The sequence below is a fragment of the Colobus angolensis genome, unplaced genomic scaffold (genome assembly GCF_000951035.1).
Source record: "Colobus angolensis palliatus isolate OR3802 unplaced genomic scaffold, Cang.pa_1.0 Scaffold324, whole genome shotgun sequence".
Classification (NCBI taxonomy): Eukaryota; Metazoa; Chordata; class Mammalia; order Primates; family Cercopithecidae; genus Colobus; species Colobus angolensis.
The window spans coordinates 1,903,097-1,923,325 of NW_012116533.1; the positions used below are offsets into that span (position 1 = coordinate 1,903,097).

A 20,229-nucleotide genomic window follows, 5' to 3' on the forward strand; every position below is an offset into this window, starting at 1 on the left:
TACAAACCCATGAATTTAACATAGTCATCCTTTTACCACTGAAATATTTAAGAGTTGCTTCAGCTGAAATCCAGTATCATCTGAGATGACTCCTATTCCTAGCCACTACTCTTTATTAGAGGCAGAAAGAAAGCTTCCCTTTTGACCATACCATTTTCAGGCCTGCTGAAGTCCAACCTGTGTTGTCAGTTCTACCGCCACTCCAAAGACCTTTTCTCTAATGTCACAATGACACTCTTCAGAGAGTTTGTGAAGAAAAATTAGCATCTAAAAATATTCTTTTTTCTTTTAGATTCAAAGCAATTATTATTATTATTAACAATTCATGAGATAGCTACGTTTTGGGTAGTCTCTTTTTTTCCCTAAAACTTTATTTCAAAGTTATTCACCTCACCATTAATAAGGTGTTATGGTTAATGCTCTGTGCCAGTATTACCAGGCCTGCCCACTGCCAGCAATGGTCTTTGTGATAACCCATTTCCTGGCACCCAAGAGTTAAATTACTCTTTTCAAAACATACTGATCTCCCCAACACTTGCAAAAGGATTACATGCACCATTTTGTCACCATTCTTTAAATCAGAACTTACATTATTAATCTACATCGGTACATGTTTAAATGAAGTCATTTTAACAAATTATGACTGTACAAATCAAAATACTACTAGTTAGTATTAGATAAGAGTATCTTACAAACACTACATTACACTACATTACATATTACCTTGCAATCTGAAACATTACATTTCATATTTTTGCATGTTTATTTTAAATAACTAAAATTTCACAGAATTTCACAGCAAATAAAGTTTAAAAATTTTAGTTATGTACATAGTTTCAACTATATTTTATAATCTATAAGGCTCATGTCATAGTTCATCACCAAAAAGATCTATAAAACTTCTTATCCATCCTGTGTGATAGTTTTTATTTGGTGATGCTGTTTTTTAAGGTGAAAGTTTGAGAAAATGCTACTCTCAGATCTTGAAGTGGAATACTTCTAGTCAGACTATGTAAAAACCTGGGTTGTACTTTATTTTCATTGAACAGATACAAAAAAAAAAGAAAGAACTGTGTTATGCCATGAATTTAGGTTGTCAGTCTATAAGTTGAATTTACAACACTGAAGCATCAGAAGTAAACTTCCCTTCCATTTAAAATTTTTAAGAAGGCAGTTAGAAAAATGTTTCATTTAATCTTTAAAATAAGGTGCAAAGAAGGACTGCAACAACAAACTTCCTCATCCACACCTCCAATAATATCTCAATGTTGTTAAGCATAATCTACCGTGAACTGATTCAGGAGCACACCTGGAGCTATATTCACAGCTCCCAAATGTACCATGTTTTCTATACCAGAGGCCTGCTCAAAGGCAGTGTCTGTCTGTTCAGAGGTCATTACAATAACTTTTGTCACTGCTGGCCTGGACTTAAAGCAACATTCCAGATTCCAGAACCAGTGTTTTATTGTCCCAACTCTTTTCTTCCTCTTCAGGATTTGTCAATTTTAGAAAAAGGGCATGTCTGTCTTGCTACTTTCAAAGGGTTTGTGCATATCACATTTTAAGACCACATTGTTTTGGGTACTTTTAATGTAGCACATTTCATATGCTGAAATGATGCTAAAACTTGGGTTTGGTACTGATTCGCCCACATGCTCTGTCTGAGCCCCACTGTAATCAGCACCTGGGATCCAGGATACAGTCTTTGATGTGGAACAAAACAAAGAGAACTGGTCCAAATAGGGATTGAACCCATGATCTCATTAGCAGTACAAGTCTAACCAGCAGTGTACAGTTGTTTACTGTTCTTCATATGCAACACAGCTCCACTTATTTCAAAGGCTTAGAATACTTCTCCAGGCTTAGCTAGGAGGCAACTGATGGTCATCTTAGAAGAATGGTTTAGGTTAAAAGCAGCCTGCAGAACTTAAAAGAGATTCTCTTTCCTGCCATCCTCAGTGAAGTGGCTACAGTTGGAACCTTTTAAATCAGCTTTGTAGAACATATAAAGTAGTCCTGAAGGTAGTTGGGTATAGCAACAAGAAGTTGAGTTCTGGGCAATCCCTTTAATTAAAGCTTCTAAGAATTTATTTTATGGCCTTTTCTAACTTTCTGTCACTACTAGCAAGGATACAAAAGTTAGCACTTCCATGTAGAAATAAAAAAGCAGAGTGTTAAAAATGGAGACAATAACATGCTAATCTAATTTGAACAAGTCTGTAGTTTCAGTGTGTATATTTACAGGATAATTTTTTGAGCTGAAGTAAAATTAATAAAAATGAGTTTTCTGAACATGAGACCAAGTGTAAATCTGTACCTTATGAATCCAAATGTATTTTCTTCACTTTCAGATTTTAAATATACTGAAAAGTACACTGCACATTTGATATTAACAATAATTAGAGCTTCATTCTCTAAAGAATGTATTAAATACAGTCATGTATTGCTTAACGGTAGGGATTCATTCTGAGAAATGCATCATTAAAAATTTCATTGTTGTGTGAACATCATAGAGTATACTTACACAAACCTAGATGGTATAGTCTACAATGCACCTAGGCTATATGATATAGCCTATTGCTCCTAGGCTACAAAGCTGTACAGCATGTTACTATACTGTGTAATGTAGGCAACTGTAATACAATCGTAAGTATTTGTGCACCTAAATATAGAAATGGTAGAGTAAAATTACAGTATTATAATTTTATGGGACCACTGCTGTATATGCGGTCCACTGTTGACCAAAACGTCATTATGCGGTACATGACTATATTGTTTTCCATCTTTAGAATTTCCTAGCATCTGTGAAATTCTATTCCAATAGAAAATCTTTTAAATGTTACAATTTGTCCATGTCTATTTTGTTATATAAATATAGATATATTTTATTTCTTTTGTTAACAAGAAGTAAATCAGATAAGTAGTTCTTTAGGACAGGACTTTTATGTTGCAAGTTTGTTCTTTATTTAAAAATTGAGAGAGCATATAAGAAAAACTAGAGTTGTTTCTAAGAAAAATGTATGCTGGGCACGGTGGCTCAAGCCTGTAATCCCAGCACTTTGGGAGGCCGAGCCGGGCGGATCACGAGGTCAGGAGATCGAGACCATCCTGGCTAACATGGTGAAACCCCGTGTCTACTAAAAAAAAATACAAAAAATTAGCCGGGCGAGGTGGCGGGCGCCTGTAGTCCCAGCTATTCCGGAGGCTGAGGCAGGAGAATGGCGTAAACCCGGGAGGCGGAGCTTTGCAGTGAGCTGAGATCCGGCCACTGCACTCCACCCCAGGGCGACAGCGCGAGACTCCGGCTCAAAAAAAAAAAAAAGAAAAATATATTTATGATGCAAGATAAAGGACTTATGATGCAATAAGTGTTCAGCATTTAAAGATCAACAAATTATTATCAATGATGAAAAGTAAGTTTTTTCCAAAGACTGCTACTTTGGAAAACCACATTTAAGGCAGTTTAAAGTTTGAGAGAAGGGGAAAGATCACAGAGAAGGGCTTCATTTCTTTTGCCTTCTACTTTTAAAAAGTATTTCTCATGCTCATAAGATCATAACTAAAATTTTAATATTCAATTGCTACACCAAAACCTCAACTTTCAATTATTTTAAAGTACTTAAATTCCTAACATTGTCCCCATAAAAGTGGTAAAAGCATACGATTTGCATGATAATCACCTTGAGTTACATCAAAGCATAACCATCTTATTTTTCCAGAACACTAAGATACAAATCTGTCCTCCTGTTCATTCAGGTCCTAATGACTCAAATACTTTAGACACTTATAAGTAAGCCCAATATTTATTATGTAAATATTCAGACAAAAGAAATATATTTTTAATGTCTATAGTATAATTTTAGGCCACACCTAATGTAACAATTTCATACAATATTTGTGTTCTAACTTAGCTTTACCATTTCAGTCGTTCATCTGAAAAAATGAAGACTATCGCAGACAATGACTCTCAGGAAAGGAGAGAGATATCAGTTTACTGTACTAAAACAAAATATGAATTCACTTTAACAAGACAAGAGGAAAGTGAAATAACTTTTAATTTTCTTCATTTGCCAAGCATCAGAGCTATAATCCAACTTGGTCCTAGCTAATGTTTGGTAAATTCCGTGTGTGTGTGTGCATGTGCATGCACGCTCTTTTAAGAGTCCTCTATTTCAAAGGCTTTTTCTTCTATGACAAGATCATTTTCCCCTTTAAAATATGTATTACAAATTTCTTAAAATATAAGTACCCAACACCTTGTATATGGTTGCTTTGATAATAATGATGTATACACATCCCTGTAAATTTGACCTTTTTGGCCCATGTAGGATAAAAACAAGCCAGAAAATGGTATATATTGTTTTGCTTTTATACAAAGTGAACTAGGGATGAACCAAATAAAATAATTTCATAGTTATCTTTAAATACATTTTAGCTTTTATAACAGATACAGAGTAGTAATCATCCAGTATCACCTCCTCTGCTTCTTGAGAAAAACTATTTTCTACCTAGGACTACAATTATTTCGACAACTTATTATCTCTCCTAATATATCATAAACTCCTAAGGCAAAATTAAGACAAGATTTGCAGAATGAACTGTTCAAACATGATTAAAAGGGGAAACAGCCTCGAAGGATCAGAGAGGTATTAAACTTTACAGACAGATTGTAAGAACAGGGTAAATTTCTTGCAGTTCACTCTCTCCCTATCAAACTTAAGAACCAAGAGCCCTGGCGCTGAAAAAGCCCATTTTCAGCTTCTCTCAACACCACCTTTTCACAGATGGCCTTTTCTGCCCCAGGCATTTTGCCTGTGGCTCGTAATCAAAGCAGGAGGGAGATTCCAGCTGCAAACTCTGAAGATCTGAAAGATGTGATAAGGAATTAGAATCTGATATACTCACTACACTTAATTCCTATGGCAGTAGGTGCTATATGAATTCAAACAATTCTCTACAATTCAGGAGCCATTACCCATTCTGCAAATGGTTCCTGCTGTTTAGTTTCCATTCTGCTGGGAATTTTGTGGCTACATCTCTGCACATTAGCACAATCTTGGGATAATGAAGGAGTGCATTAACCTCATGGCTAAAATGAGGATTCCAGATTTGTGCAGATATTTCACCATGCTTCCCTATGGATGATTTTGAGTAAAGAGCATACAACAACCTAGGTTCCAAAATGTACCTTAAATTAAGTGCCTATAAAATATGACAAATGTTTCTCATTTTGTAATTAATATACTGAAACTATCAAATTAGGTATAAGTTTTAGGACTCAGGCCATCATCTGTTCTATAAAAAGGCAAAAAATGTAGGTTGTAAATTAAACTAATTAATTTTGCATTGTTTGTAATACACTTAATTTATTTCCTCAAAATGCATACTTTAGCCAGGAGTCTTGCCACAACCACTTGCCAAAAATTGTTTGGCCTTAACATCTCCAGAATGAGCTTCCATAACAATAATGTACAGTCAGAGGTGATTCGTACAGCTTTTCTTTTCATAAGAAAAATCAATCTGGGTGATGCTACCATAAAGACTAATATTAAATGAGAGGGAAGAGGAACTTGTTTAATCTAATTATTCACAATGAGCCTAGAGTGGTTACCCAAATAATCAAGAATAAAAATGATCACAAGACGGTCTACCATGACAGGGGAAAATATTATGCTGCTTATAATGGCTTTAAACTCATACTGCTTTAGAAAAATGCCAGATTACGACACCAAAATATAAAAGCAAATCCAGTTTACAATGAATCTAGTCACCCACAAGTACTCAATCTAGCTAGGACCCTTGAAAGTAATAAAGTAGGTTTGTTAGCTATTTTCAATATCTCAAAAAATCTAATGGAAAGTGAACATCTGTATCATGCAATCAATCCCCCCAACCCACACAGAACAACCCCACTAACCCACACAGAACAAAATAAAACTCCAAAACAAAACACAGCACATCACCTTTAATGTGGTCATACTGTTCCCTAGAAAGGGCTAAACTTTCATTGCTAATTTCTCAGAATTAAGTAGTTCAACAAAAGTGGCATAGTTCACAATCAAGCTCTAGAACTGCCAGCACCTGCATAATTATTTCACTGCCAAGAGGTCTAAGTACAACAAAGTAAAGGAGAAAAAAAGTCTTTTTTTAAGTGTGGTGACAGGCCACATTCCTGTTTTGCTGAATAAGAATACATCTATTAATTACTTATGTATTCTAGAAAAATTACTGCCAACTTGAATTTACATAAAGAAATAGATCTGCATTTTGCTGGGAAATTTATTAGACAAAATTTTAAGGAATCTTTTTTGACTGAGATGTTTACATTCATTTATATTAGTGTTAATTCTCCTCTTTATAAAAGTATGTTTTCTAAGTACTAAAATTGGGGAAATAAATCTGCCTCTGCTTTCTAATGTATAAAAGCCATAAACACAATACTGGAAATTATCTCCTTCAGCTCAGACAAAGAATATTTCTACTTTGAAGTCTTCAGCAATGATAAATAGGGTAATTTGTGGACTTTATCACCAAATTCTATGGATAGACTTTTATCAATAATTCTGAGCTCTCCATCCTGCTTCGTATTTTCTATAATCTTTCCTGCTTTTACCCAGATCCTTCAAGGTCAGGGAAAGAATAGTCTGTTTATAATAGTTCCGTGTACTTATCACAAACTTTGCATTACCTACACAGATACTATGTTTTTTCACAATTGAGAAGAAATCCTCAGCCTCTTTATAAGATTTTATTTCAATCTAAAATCAAAATTTCAATTAGGAGAACATATAACTTGACTATGACAAGTACTTTACATTTAAAAGATTATGTTTATATATATATATTTAAAAAACATAATTCAGGATAGGCATTTCATTTAAAAAATACCTGGTCATATTTGAACATACAATGTGACTATGACAAGTACTTTAATGATAAGTACTTTAATTTTAAAAGTTTTAATAATTTTATTAAAATTAAAAGTTTATAATTTTATTTATAAATAAAAACTTAATTCAGGATAGGCATTTCATTTTTAAAATACCTGGTCATATTTTTAAGAAAGGTTTTAGAGTTAAGGGACTACACATAACCTAGATTATTGTCTTCTATAAACTGGTTAACTTTTAAGAGGAAAAAGGGTACTCAAACAGATATTTTGTACACCTATGTTCATTGCAGCATTATTCACAACAGCCAAAAGGTAGAAGCCACCCACTCAAACATCCACCAATCGACGAAAGGATAAACAAAATCTGGTATATACATACAATGGAATATTCAGCCTTAAAAAGAAGGTAAATTGACACACACTACCCCATGGATGAACCTTGAAGACATTATGCTAAGTGAAATAAGCTAGTCACAAAATGACTATCATATGATTCCACTGATATGAGGTACCTAGAGTAGTCAAATTCATAGCAACACAAAAAAGAGTGGTGGTTGCCAGGGCCTGGAGGAGGAAGAATGTGGAGTTCATGTTTAATGGGTACAGAGTTTCAGTTGGGGAAGACGAAAAACGTTCTGGAGATGGATGGTGGTGATGACTGTACGACAATGTGGTTGTGCTTAAGGCCACAGGACTATACCTTTAAAAATGGTTAAAATGGTAAATTTTATGTTACATATATTTTCCTACAATAAAAAAAAAGAAGAGATATAATTGAGTAACACTCTGAGAATCAAACAAGTCTATCTAATCACAGATGAACCGGTTATTCTAATTTTTAAAAAGATGCCTATGCCTAGAATGCCTTTAATTTCACTGTTTATTTTTTGTTTTGTTTTGTTTTGTTTTTGTTTTGCTTTCTCCCTCCTTTATGCCCCTACCCCCTAAGTTCATTTAATTCTATTTATTCATTTTGTGAGTTATGGGTTTTAAGGTGGGACGACCAGAGGCCAAGAATCACCAATTTTTATGTTAAAAAAAAAATTGTATTCTTGGCCGGGCGCGGTGGCTCACGCCTGTAATCCCAGCACTTTGGGAGGCCGAGGCGGGCGGATCACAAGGACAGGAGATCGAGACCATCCTGGCTAAGACGGTGAAACCCCGTCTCTGCTAAAAATACAAAAAATTAGCCGGGCGCGTTGGCAGGCGCCTGTAGTCCCCGCTACTCGGGAGGCTGAGACAGGAGAATGGCGTGAACCCGGGAGGCGGAGCTTGCAGTTAGCCGAGATCGCGCCACTGCACTCCAGCCTGGGTGATGAGCAAGACTCCATCTCAAAAAAAAAAAACAAAAAACAAAATAATTGTATTCTTAAAGTCAAGTCCATATAGCTAAAGAATGCAATTTCCTATCCTACAGTAGTATTTTTTTGTAATAAGCTTTATCCTTAATACAATATTAGTTCAAGTCAATTTTCTTCTGCCTGGTCTATACAACTCTGAGTTGTATACTTTCCATAATACTATCTATGGATTTTCTGGAATTTTAAATAATGTTGCAAAATTTCAGTCTTAACCCCCTACTAGAATTTTTGAAGGATTACTGATCTATGATTTATAAAATGTATAGTAACTTGTTTTCAAGTTCATTATTTTCATGACAAAGCTTCAAAACATAAATAATCAGAAAATTTTGTCTCAGGGGATGGATTTTGTAGACACAAGCTCTGGGTTTGAATCCTGGTTCTATCACTTAATAGATGTGTGAGTGGGTAAATTATTTAAATTACCTAATTCTCAGTTTCCTCATTTTGAAAATGTAGATATTAGTACCTAAGAGTTATTACAAGGACTATGCATGTAAAGCTCCTCCACAATGTCTGATGTAGTAAATTCTTAATAAATGGCAGCCATTAACAAAAATAATCATAATAACATAATATGTAAAAATGATAAGCACACTACTGGACAGAAAAATATTATATTCCAACTTTTAAAAAATGACCCCTTATAAATTTTGATGCTGAAATGAATCCAAGAAAAAAGATTACTTGTATTTTGTAAGACTCGTTTTCTTTTGTTCATCTTTTCCAAATAGTATGATTGTTAATATCTTGTTAAACAAAGGAAATTAAGCCAATGAGAAGTAAATGAGAAGTAAAACCATGTATGTGCATGTGTGTACACACACACAAACACATGTACACACACACGCGCGCCTCAGTGATATATACAATTTGAGGAAGCTGTATAGAAACATGAGAAAAAAGTTGAAAAGTAAACAGGAAGAGCTATAGATTGCAATAAGGGTAACAAGGTATACAAATGTAGGCAAATTTCCAAGTTCAAGTATTTGAACAATTCATTCAGAATCACATTACTGTCAGAAAATTATACTGTAATTCTTCTGGTCATTACCCTAGGATATAAATGGACAAGTCCAGAAAAGTTGGATGTTTTCACCCCTTGCCAACATAAGCAAAATTATTTTTTTCTTTAAACAAAACCCAATTGCTACCACAGTTACTACTACGAAAGATTTCTAAGGTATATAATGTTTGATAATGGGATTTCTGCTACAATTTCACTAGAAAGCACAAAGGGTTTCTATACTACCAACTCTTACTACCCAAATATAAAGTAATATTCTGTTTTGAAAACAGACTTGTGTTTCCAAAAATGTGTTCCTTGGAACACTCAGACTTTGGGGTGGGAGGATAAAAGGGTCCTGTAGTCAAATAAGCCTGGAAAATGCTACATTCTATTTCTCTCTCTTAGATACACATAACACTATTAATATAAAAGGTTCTGAGAAGTCCTACAGTGAGCAGAGCTGTTTTTAACCAGTGTTTCCCAAACTTATCTGGTCACAGAATTCTTTTCTTCAGGTAGCGCAAAGGAACCAGTGTTCCTCATAACAACTTATTTTGGGAAATGTACCATAAATTGCCATTGATTAGTATTAGATGTGTAATTTAATATGTACCTGTCCCAAAAAGGTAGCCATTGGCAGAATTTGCTGAAGTCCCAAAAATGAGCCCATTGTATTTTATGTCAGAAAAAAAAAATCTAACATGCCTAGACTGGTACTTATATTATCTTTAACAAGTTGAATTTATTTCCAGAATATGTGTTTCAACCCTTACAGCCTGTATGTTATTTAATCAAATCCAAACATCCAGTTTCTTATACCTGCGAAAAGCTAAAAAATGAATATGATCCTCCAAGCCATTGTTTTTTTTTTTTTTTTTTTTTTTTTCTGGGCTTCACTGTAAGCTGAGAAAACCCTGCAGCTGTGAGCTACTGCATACCTTCAAATATGAGAATACTAAACTCAGTTACAGCATTTTATTAACTGGTGCTATGAGCCTGCATTTATGCAGTTCTACAGTAAAATAATTAATGTTCCACATTAATCCTGAAGTAAAATAGTGATTATTACTTCATTCTCCTAACACCTCTATTAAGTATACAGAACAGAATACTGTAATGACTATTTTACCTCTGGAGGTTGAGCAACATGCCCCAAGCACCAATAGTCAGCAGGGAGCAATTTCTTGTTGGACAGACACTGTGCATGTTACAACTATAGAAACTGTATCAGATAATCACCCTAAAATGTGAACAAAAACAGGAAATTCCTTTACTAATAGCTTATTATCTAAGGAATTTTCTTCTTCTGAAATAATTTTGGGTCACAATTTGCTTGAAATCTAAACTTGAACCAAAAAACTCACATTGTGTGCTAGATAGCTTTTTGTGAATTCAGAAATTAAGAACAAAGTTTTAAACAACTGTAATGAGGAATTGCTTTGTCCTTGGGTTAGATAAAAGAAAATAAGCAAGCTACAATTAATTCTGGGTGAAGTGTGAATGTGAATGATTATACTGCTAGGCTATAGCATCACTTTCTTCCTAGGCTCTCCTATCAATTTCAAAAGTACTTAAAAGTGTAACAAAATGTGTAAGATGAAAGAGACAACAACTATTTTCAAAAAACATAACAGGGAAGAAATAATGACTGTTACTATAGAAATCACATATTTTGGCAACCCATGGACATTTGGTCATTGGTTTTCAAGTTATACAAAATAAGCTGGCCACTGGAAGAAAAAAACACTTCAAAACATCGATGGCAGAATACATTAATCCTAGTATTTTATATTATGACAATATATATGAATAATATTTTACCAGACAGAAAGTAAATGGTCAAAGACAAGGAAAAACCTGACATGAAGGAAAACAAGAACGTTGACAATTCAGTAAAAGAAAAGGAGTTAAAGTATCAGATTCAAGTTTCGTAAGTTTTTTTTTTTTTTTTAAATGTAAAAGCAGAGGTAACAAAAATTGGTCTTCACCTGGTAAGTGTGTACTCCCTGAGTCCTGAATGCAAATTCATGGCAGAAAAAGTACCTATGCATCCACGTAATCTTTTGTCTCGACCAATCTTCCATGTTACAAACAGTGGGCTGTAATGGAAGATAAAAATAGGGTAAATCAATCAATTCAATTCAAACAAGTATTTATTGAGTATTGACTGCTAGGTTAGGTGCCTGAGACATAAAGACCAAAAGACAGGCCTTCAAGGGGCTCGGAGGCCAGCCCAATAGGACTACATTTAGCAAAAGTTATGTTATACTACTACTACATTATATTTAGTGTATCCTATATGTTAGGCATCTCAATAAATGTTTTAAACAAATTATGTTAATCTTCATCAACAACTGATACTAACATTCCTATATGAGGGAGTCTCACAGTTGATACCTAATGAAGTAGGCACTCAAACCTGGGCAATCTTAACTATAGAGCCTTAACCATTATGGCTAACTGCATAATTACTCATTTAAACCTCAAATAACTGACTTATATGTAAGTCTAATTTGGAAAATCTGGGATAAAAAAACAATGATTTTCATAAATACTTCCTGAAAATATAGGGGATATGTACTGTGAAAGGTGCTACAAGGATGCCTAAAACACAGTCATTGCTCTCTAGGAGCCAGTATAAGAGGGAGGCATAACTATTACACAGCTAACTAATACAAGGAAAAAGGAAATAGATACTATAAACCATGTCCAAATGCCGTAATTTAAGCTACTGGGATAGAAGAAAACTTCATCAAGCTTGACATTCTTTAGCTTCACCTAGAAAAATCAGTAGGGTTCAGAGAGGTGAAGGGCAACAGCAGACATTAACAAAATAATACTCTGAAACCAGAAAATTTATTTTAATTTTTAGATAAAAGCATTACCTGCAAATACAATCTCTCAAGCATCAAAGAACAAAGTATCAATTATAACAAAATATCATCAAGAATAATGTGGTTTTAGATGAAGTTTAATACAGTAGATGTTTGGATTCTGCTGCAAACTACTGACAGCCTCAATTAATGGTTAAGTCTAAAAACAATTACATTCTAATTAGAGCAACTTTGTATGCCAGTTTTTATGAAGCAATTTACCCATTTTAGGACATTTTGTAAAAAGATAAATACCTTACAATTGGGGATGATCTATGGTAATATGAGTATTCACAGTAATACTGGAATAATGCATTTCTGCTTTCTAAAAACTTAAATTTTAAGGGGATATACCATATGTCATTTTTCCTCTAACACACTGGTGAGTTGGAGAACATCCTTTCTTTAAAATACTCTTTAGTGAGTCATCAGCAGATGGATGAAAAGATATCTCATTCAAGTACTTCAATCACCCACCTTAAACATTTAAATTATGCTGAGCTCTGACAGCCACAATGGCAGATAGGTTCTCAAATAAGTAATATATACAAACCAGGGAGAAGTACTAAGAGTTACCATCTTCCAAGAGCCAAATGTCCAGTGGCATTCAAAAAGATGACTAAAGTATAAGGTCAAGTTACTGTCAACATTAGCATTCAAGTGAAAGACGACCTACACTAAAGGTATTAAAATAACAAACAAAAGGTAAAAGCCAGGTTTTTTGCTTTCTATATCATATGTAATAAACCTGTTACAACTTGAGACAAGATTCTAATGCTCCATTTGGAAATTTTTCTCCAATTGTTCTTGACTAACCACTGATCAGGAAGACAAGAATTAGATGGGATTACTTTCTCACCAATTCTTTCATTACTCACATAAATACCAGTATCTTAAAATTTAAACCTTATCTTTAAGGATGAAATTCACCTCTTCATTTTTCAGTTTCTAACTTGGCATAGTCAACATCAGCAACCATTTTTTTGTTTTGTTTTGTTTTGTTTTGTTTTGTTTTGAGATGGAGTCTTGCTCTGCTGCCAGGCTGAGTGCAGTGGTGCGATCTCGGCTCACTACAACCTCCACCTCCCGGGGTCAAGCAATTCTCCTGCCTCAGCCTCCTAAGTAGCTGGGATTACAGGTGTGCACCACCATGCCTGGCTAATTTTTGTATTTTTAGTAGAGATGGGGTTTCACCATGTTGGTCAGGCTGGTCTCAAACTTCTGACCTTGTGATCTACCCAGCTGAACCTCCCAAAGTGCTGGGATTACAGGCATGAGCCACCACGCCCAGCCTGTCTCTCTCTCTCTCTCTCTCTCTTTTTTTTTTAATACTTTAAGTTCTGGGGTACATGTGCAGAACGTGCAGGTCTGTTACATAGGTATACAGGTGCCATGGTGGTTTGCTGCACCCATCAATCCGTCACCTACATTAGGTATTTCTCCTAATGCTATCCCTCCCCTAGCTCTCTACTCCCCGACAGGCCTCCATGTGTGATGTTCCCCTCCCTGTGTCCATGTGTTCTCATTGTTCAACTCCCACTTATGAGTGAGAACATGCGGTGTTTGATTTTCTGTTCTTGTGTTAGTTTGCTGAGAATGATGGTTTCCAGCTTCATCCATATCCCTGCAAAGGACATGAACTCATCCTTTTTATGGCTGTATAGTATTCCATGGTATAGATGTGCTATATTTTCTTTATCCAGTCTATCACTGATGGACATTTGGGTTGGCTTGAAGTCTTTGCTATTGGGAATAGTGTTGCAATAAACATATGTGTGCACATGTCTTTATAGTAGAATGATTTATAATCTTTTCGGCATACACCCAGTAATGGGATGGCTGGGTCAAATGGTATTTCTAGTTCTATATCCGTAAGGAATCGCCACACTGTCTTCCACAATGGTTGAACTAATTTACACTCCCAACAGTGTAAAAGCGTTCCTGTTTCTCCACATCCTCTCCAGGATCTGTTGTTTGCTGACTTTTTAATGATTGTCATCCTGTCTCTTCTTTGAAAAAAAAAACAACAAAAAACTTTATTTTTTGATCACAGAAGTAGCATATGATCATAAATTAAGAAATTAGAAATACAGAAATGTATCAATCCTCTTCTATAACAATGGTTATACAAAGTATCTCTATGTAAGACAGGTCTTTTGGCAGCTTCAGAATGAAGTGAATCACAATGTAATATAGATAATAGCATGTTTTTAAAATACCATTATGGTTTCTGAATAAGGCAAAACTAAGTTGTATATTCTCTTCCTCAATGAATTCCATGAGAAACCTAAAAGTGTGAGTGAATTCATTTCCTATCAAAAACACTAGAAATGAAAGTCATTTAAAAGTCTTTTACCTTCTACTTTCTTATTTATATACACACACCATTCTTATTATAACATAACCCTATCTGCTCAAGTAAACATTTAAAACTTAAAGTATAAATAGAAAAATAACACAAACTAAACACTATACTATGAAATATGTTGCAGGGCACTCAAACATATGGTGGGAGAAATTATATATTAATAGTTTTTTATAATGCCATGCTATCACTGATGACGGAATGATTAATTCAGAGCTTAGGTTGCTGGAGGACAAGCTGCATTTTACAAGGCAGCCTGAGGAGCAAAGATGCTCCAAAACAAGCATGGGTATGGACATGTAAAAGTGCACAGCACATTCAGGAAACAGGAAGTAGTCTGATAGTCTTGATAACTTTTGCTATGGGCTCTTTCAGATTTAACATTTCTTTGAATTTGAAGCACTGTGGACTATGTGTTCTCAAGAGCCCTCATAAGACGTAGAGCAGATAGAGAATCATCTACACTCTCCCTGATCCTTACCTGCCCCTGGCAACATCCACTTTGGGAGTTGGGATTTCGGGGAAGTATGTGTGTCAAAGATGGGAGGGAGTGCTACTGTGTTTAGGACAGATGCCTGAAGATGGAAGTAGTCAGACTTTTAGTAGACAGAATAAAACTATTCATTAAAAATCTGGGACTCTAATTTCTCATTACAAATCCTCATCCAACATCGTTTATAAAGTACATGTGTATGGAATTAAAACAACTAAAATACCTAAAAGCAACATTTAATGGGGGAAAGAACCTAGGAATTTAAGCATTTTAAAGTAGACAGAAACATAATAAACATCACTGAGCACAAGAGATTGGATCTTGTGTGTGATAACCACGTTGTACAGGGCAATGACTACGAGAACATTCAATACATATTATCTAAAAATAGGAACAAATTTTTTTCTTCACGCAACACAGAGGGAAGGAATAGGCAATTTCATTTTTAAATGTGCTATTAAAACATGTATGAGTTCCAAAAAGGACCTAATACATCAGCATAATCAGAGGTAGATCAAAATAGAAAAAGGGTTTTGAGTCTGTTGAGAGGAGCTGCTCAGTGAGAAAAAAATACAGAAAACCAGTTCATAGTAAGACAAAGATTGGATGTTTTGGGAAAATGCTATTGCCATATGGTTTGAGGCCACCTACATACATTGAAAAAATACTACAAACTAGAAGAGAGCTCAAAATGAGATGAAATATTAATGGAAATGTTTATCTGAAGGTAACCAGACAAAGCTTTTAAAGTAATTTTCCTAATTCTGAGAAACCTTTGCAGAAAAGTAAACACTCCATTTTTTCATGTCTGTAGACAGGAACAGGAAGTAACCATTTAATCTAGATGAATCCTCCCTGCCAACTAGCAGCCAATACTGTCAGGTCAACAGTAGCTCTAGGGAAATGTAGTTGCGTACAATCAGCAAAAGTACGAAAAGCAATGTAAATCTGAAAGGACACTCCCCATCTATTGATGTGAGCCAGAACAAATCAGAAATATGTTTACAGGAGCAGAATACAATTAAGTGATATAACGAAAAAGGTGTATTTACTTAATACTATTTTACCTTAAACCCTATCTCGCCTGCCATATCAAGGCAAAATAGAGGTTACAAAAAAGTCTTAGACTCTGGCAATTTGCTCTTCTTTAGAATAAGATTATTTAGAAAGAGATTTATAGCAGTCAGCATTAACAAAATAACATTAATCTCTACCAATGCAATAATAATTAATAAAACAGGGTACTCAACAAGGTTATTTATATTGGAGGGGGGGATATAGGAAAAGAGAGAAGCCCTGTAACTTATTCTGTTCTTCTGCCATCAAATAATGATTGTTTCTCAACTGCATTCAGGTTTCTCAGCAATTTAGCTCAAAAATACAACTATATTCCTCATAACATCCAGCTGAAAATACCGTAATTCCCCAGGATCTAGCAGCTTACAGAAGTACAGAAATGATGGTGTCTTCTTTCCACCACCAGGTAAAAACCTTTCACTTCCTATTTCAACAAAAAGAAGCTTTACATTTCATTTCTAAATCATATAAACTACAGATTCAATTCATAAAAACATACCTAATAAGGTTAAATCATGTAATAGGGATGCCATAATAAAATACTGTACACTAGGTGGCATAAACAACAGAGATTTATTTCCTCACTGTTATGAGGGCTAGAATGCCCAAGATTAACATACTGGCAGAGTTCAGTTCCTGGTAAAGGCTCTCTTCCTTTACTAGGCTTTAAGGCTGCTATACGGCCACTTTGTACTCACATAGTCTCCTCTGAGTGTGTGCAGGGAGAGGGAGAGCACGAGCTCTCCAAGTGTCTCTTATAAGGACACTAATCCTATTGGATCAGGCCCCCATCTTCATGACTTCACTAAACCTTAATTAATTTCTTGTAGGCCTTATCAAACACAGTCACATTAGGGGTTAGGGCTTGGACATATGAATGTAGAGGTTCGGGGGGTGGGTTACAAGTCAGTACATTACAAATCCCTAACCCAAACTTTAGTACATAGTTTAAAGCGTATATAACAATGTATCTAAGCTCATTCACTGAAAGAGTCTTTAAGAGATAATCCATTTGCTTTTCATTTTACAGGTGAAATACAAAAAGAGATCCAGGCAGACAGTGCAGAATCACCAAATTGGTTATTGTTAGAACCTGGCAAGTCCTCCAAATTTTCTTACTACTGGTTTAATACGGGGTTTTTTTTCCCCACTACAGGAAAAAAAAAATGTGAGTGGCAAACCTAGGTGTCTTCTAAAAGGCCAAAGAATAGGAAAATTCTACAAATACTACATAGCACTACATATGTGAGCATAAGCACAAATCTCCTCTTCCTCCTGTTCCTCCCAGTAGGGGAGACAGAAAGATTAGCTGAAAAGATACCAGGACAAACTAGAAATGCTGCATCAGCCTGGAAACACTAGCCCTGATTTATAAGTTTCTATATTATCACATAAGAAGCCCACAGCAAAGCCTACCATTTTATGCTTGATGGCTTCCCAACACTTTTTCTGATCTCCCTCAGCCTTCTCACTTCATTTTTTCCTGTTGTCTAGCTGGACTTCATCAAACCCAGGTACTCTGTTAAATACAAATTTCTTCCAAATCTAAATTTCCATTTATTATACCATTGGTTAACAACTCATCAGCTAGGTATTGATCTGATTATTTGATTAAGTAGTTCATATTATAGAATGAATGAGACTCCTCCAGATAATCTGAAATTCAAATTGAGAGGAATGGAGAGAAATAGGAGGGGGCTAATCTGAGGCAGGGTCGAGAAGTAAGATTCAGATGCATTTCTCATCCAACCATTTGCTGTAGATAAAATGCACTAAATCACCACTGTATCCTTATACCACACTCCTCCCTCCAGCCTTTGTATAATAAATAGCCTGTATCCCATAGGGCTCAGGAAAATAAGGTCACATTGCTTAGATAGACAGCATAAATTAGTATAGGAGACCACAAATATCTGAAAGTGGGGATCAGGAATTACCAATCTTTCAATACTTTACTTTGCCTGGTGTTCCAAGAAATTCTATCATAGCAGCATTATATTCTCTTTCTCCCATTTATGTAATTCTAATTTAACTGGCAAATGCCAGAGGAAGGGATGCAGACTAAAGTCTTAACAGATGATTGGGAAGGTAGAATTTTTTGCTGTTCTTAATCAAGTGTAATCACCACAGACATACAATCAGCCAAAGCACAAGCATACTTTAAGGGATTAGCTTGATTCTGCCAATTTTTGAACTGAAAGAACCATTTCTTCCTTTAACGAGAGCAAATCAACAATTTTCAGCAAACAAAAAAAAAAATTAGTCCCAGACTTGATATGCTGAAACAATCTTATAGTTTTTTAGAGCCATAAATTAGATGAGAAAGACTACTTTAATTGGAAAAAATAGTATTTTTGCACATATTTTCTTAGTTTACACTGCAGTTGGGTATTAAATTTAATATATAGTAACATTTCAAGGGAAAAATAGCTGTGGGTTTTTTTTTTTTTTCCTGATAATAGGAACACACCACAAATCTCTATTACCTGAAAATCCAACTTAATTTTAAATGACATTTTGCTATAGATTTCAAAAATGAAGTAATTTCTATTTGGAAGTCCTATTCTGAACCCATTTGTTCAAAGGGCTTTAAGGTTTGAGACTTAGTCTTTACTATTAAAAAAATTAATTATTTTAGGCCGGGCGCGGTGGCTCACACCTGTAATCCCAGCACTTTGGGAGGCCAAGGCGGGCGGATCACGAGATCAGGAGATCGAGACCATCCTGGTTAAAACGGTGAAACCCTGTCTCTACTAAAAATACAAAAAATTAGCAGGGCATGGTAGTGGGCACCTGTAGTCCCAGCTATTTGGGAGGCTGAGGTGGGAGAATGGCATGAACCCGGGAGGCGGAGCTTGCAGTGAACCGAGATCATGCCAGTCACTCCAGCCTGGGCAGCAGAGCGAGACTCCATCTCAAAAAAAAAAAAAGAAAAAATTATTTTAATATGAAACAAATCAGGCAAAAAAGAGCTTCTATTGAAGTCTTCCAATTCCTATGCTAAATGTTAAGCAAAACTAAGAATAACAGAAAAACTATGTCCAGAAATTTTAGAATGAATATTAATTGATACAGTCAACTCCTATTTTTTATGCCGTTAAAAACTTGTATGGAACTTTGTTTTGGTATTTCCATTTGACTGTGTATGCAGGATGGTCAGGGAATTCATAACACTTCAAACAAAACAATGAAAACAGTTAGGGGTTTCTTATTTGTCTTTATTTTCTTTTAGGTTTAGGGTTTACACGTGCTTGTTGTTACATGGGTATACTGCATACCGGTGAGGACTTGGTTTCTAGTGTACCCAAATAGTGAACACTGAACTGGATAGGTAATTTTTCAACTCTCACTCCCCTCTCACTCTTCCCACTTTTGGAGTCTCCAGTGTCTATTACTCTTTCCATCTTTATGTCCATGTGTATTCACTGTTTAGCTCCCATTTACAAGTGAGAATACATGGTATTTGGCTGTTTCTTAGTTTACTTAGGATAATGACCTCCAGCTCCATCCATGTTGTTGCAAAGGACACAATTCCATTCTTTTTTTTATGGCTGCACTGTATTTCATGGTGCATGACACACCACATATTCTTTATCTAGTCAACTGTTGATGGACACTTACATTGGTTCCATGACTTTGCTATTGTGAATAGTGCTGCAATGAACACATGAGTACAGGTGTCTTTTTAATGTAATGATTTCTTTTCCTTTTGGTAGACACCCAGTAGTGGGATTGGTGCGTCAACCAGTAGTTCTATTTTTAGTTCTTAGTGAAATGGCCATCCTGTTTCCCACAAAAGTTGAACTAATTTACATACCCTCCAATAATGTATAAGCGTTCCCTTTTCTCCACATCCAAACCAACATCTGTTGTTTTTTGATTTTTTAATAGTAGTCATTCTGACTGGTGTGAGATGATACCTCAGTGTGGTTTCAATTTGCATTTCTCTGAGGATTTGCGATGCTGAATGTTTTTTTCATGTGTTTGCTGGCTGTGTGTATGTCTTCTTTTGAGCAATTTCTGTTCATGTCCTTTGCCCAGCTTTTAACAGGTTTTTTTCCCTCTTGTTGAGTTGTCTGACTTCCTTGTAGATACTGGATGTTAGTCCTTTGTTAGAAGCATAATTTGCTAGTATTTTCTCCTGTTCTGTAGGTTCTCT

At 35.3% G+C, this 20,229-nt stretch overlaps 1 protein-coding gene across 2 annotated transcripts in view; it reads right to left on the reverse strand.

Annotated features, from left to right (window-relative positions):
- The window catches only part of AMMECR1 (Alport syndrome, mental retardation, midface hypoplasia and elliptocytosis chromosomal region gene 1), a 141,726-nt gene that overhangs the window by 57,195 nt on the left and 64,302 nt on the right, over window positions 1-20,229 (reverse strand). Inside the window, exon 2 of one of the 2 annotated variants that reach the window (XM_011951679.1) lies at window positions 11,251-11,361. The exons of the other annotated variant lie outside the window; for it this stretch is intronic. Within the exon in view, the coding sequence (XP_011807069.1) occupies window positions 11,251-11,361 (111 nt within the window). The remainder of the gene's footprint in view (window positions 1-11,250; window positions 11,362-20,229) is intronic. 2 annotated transcript variants of the gene reach the window in all.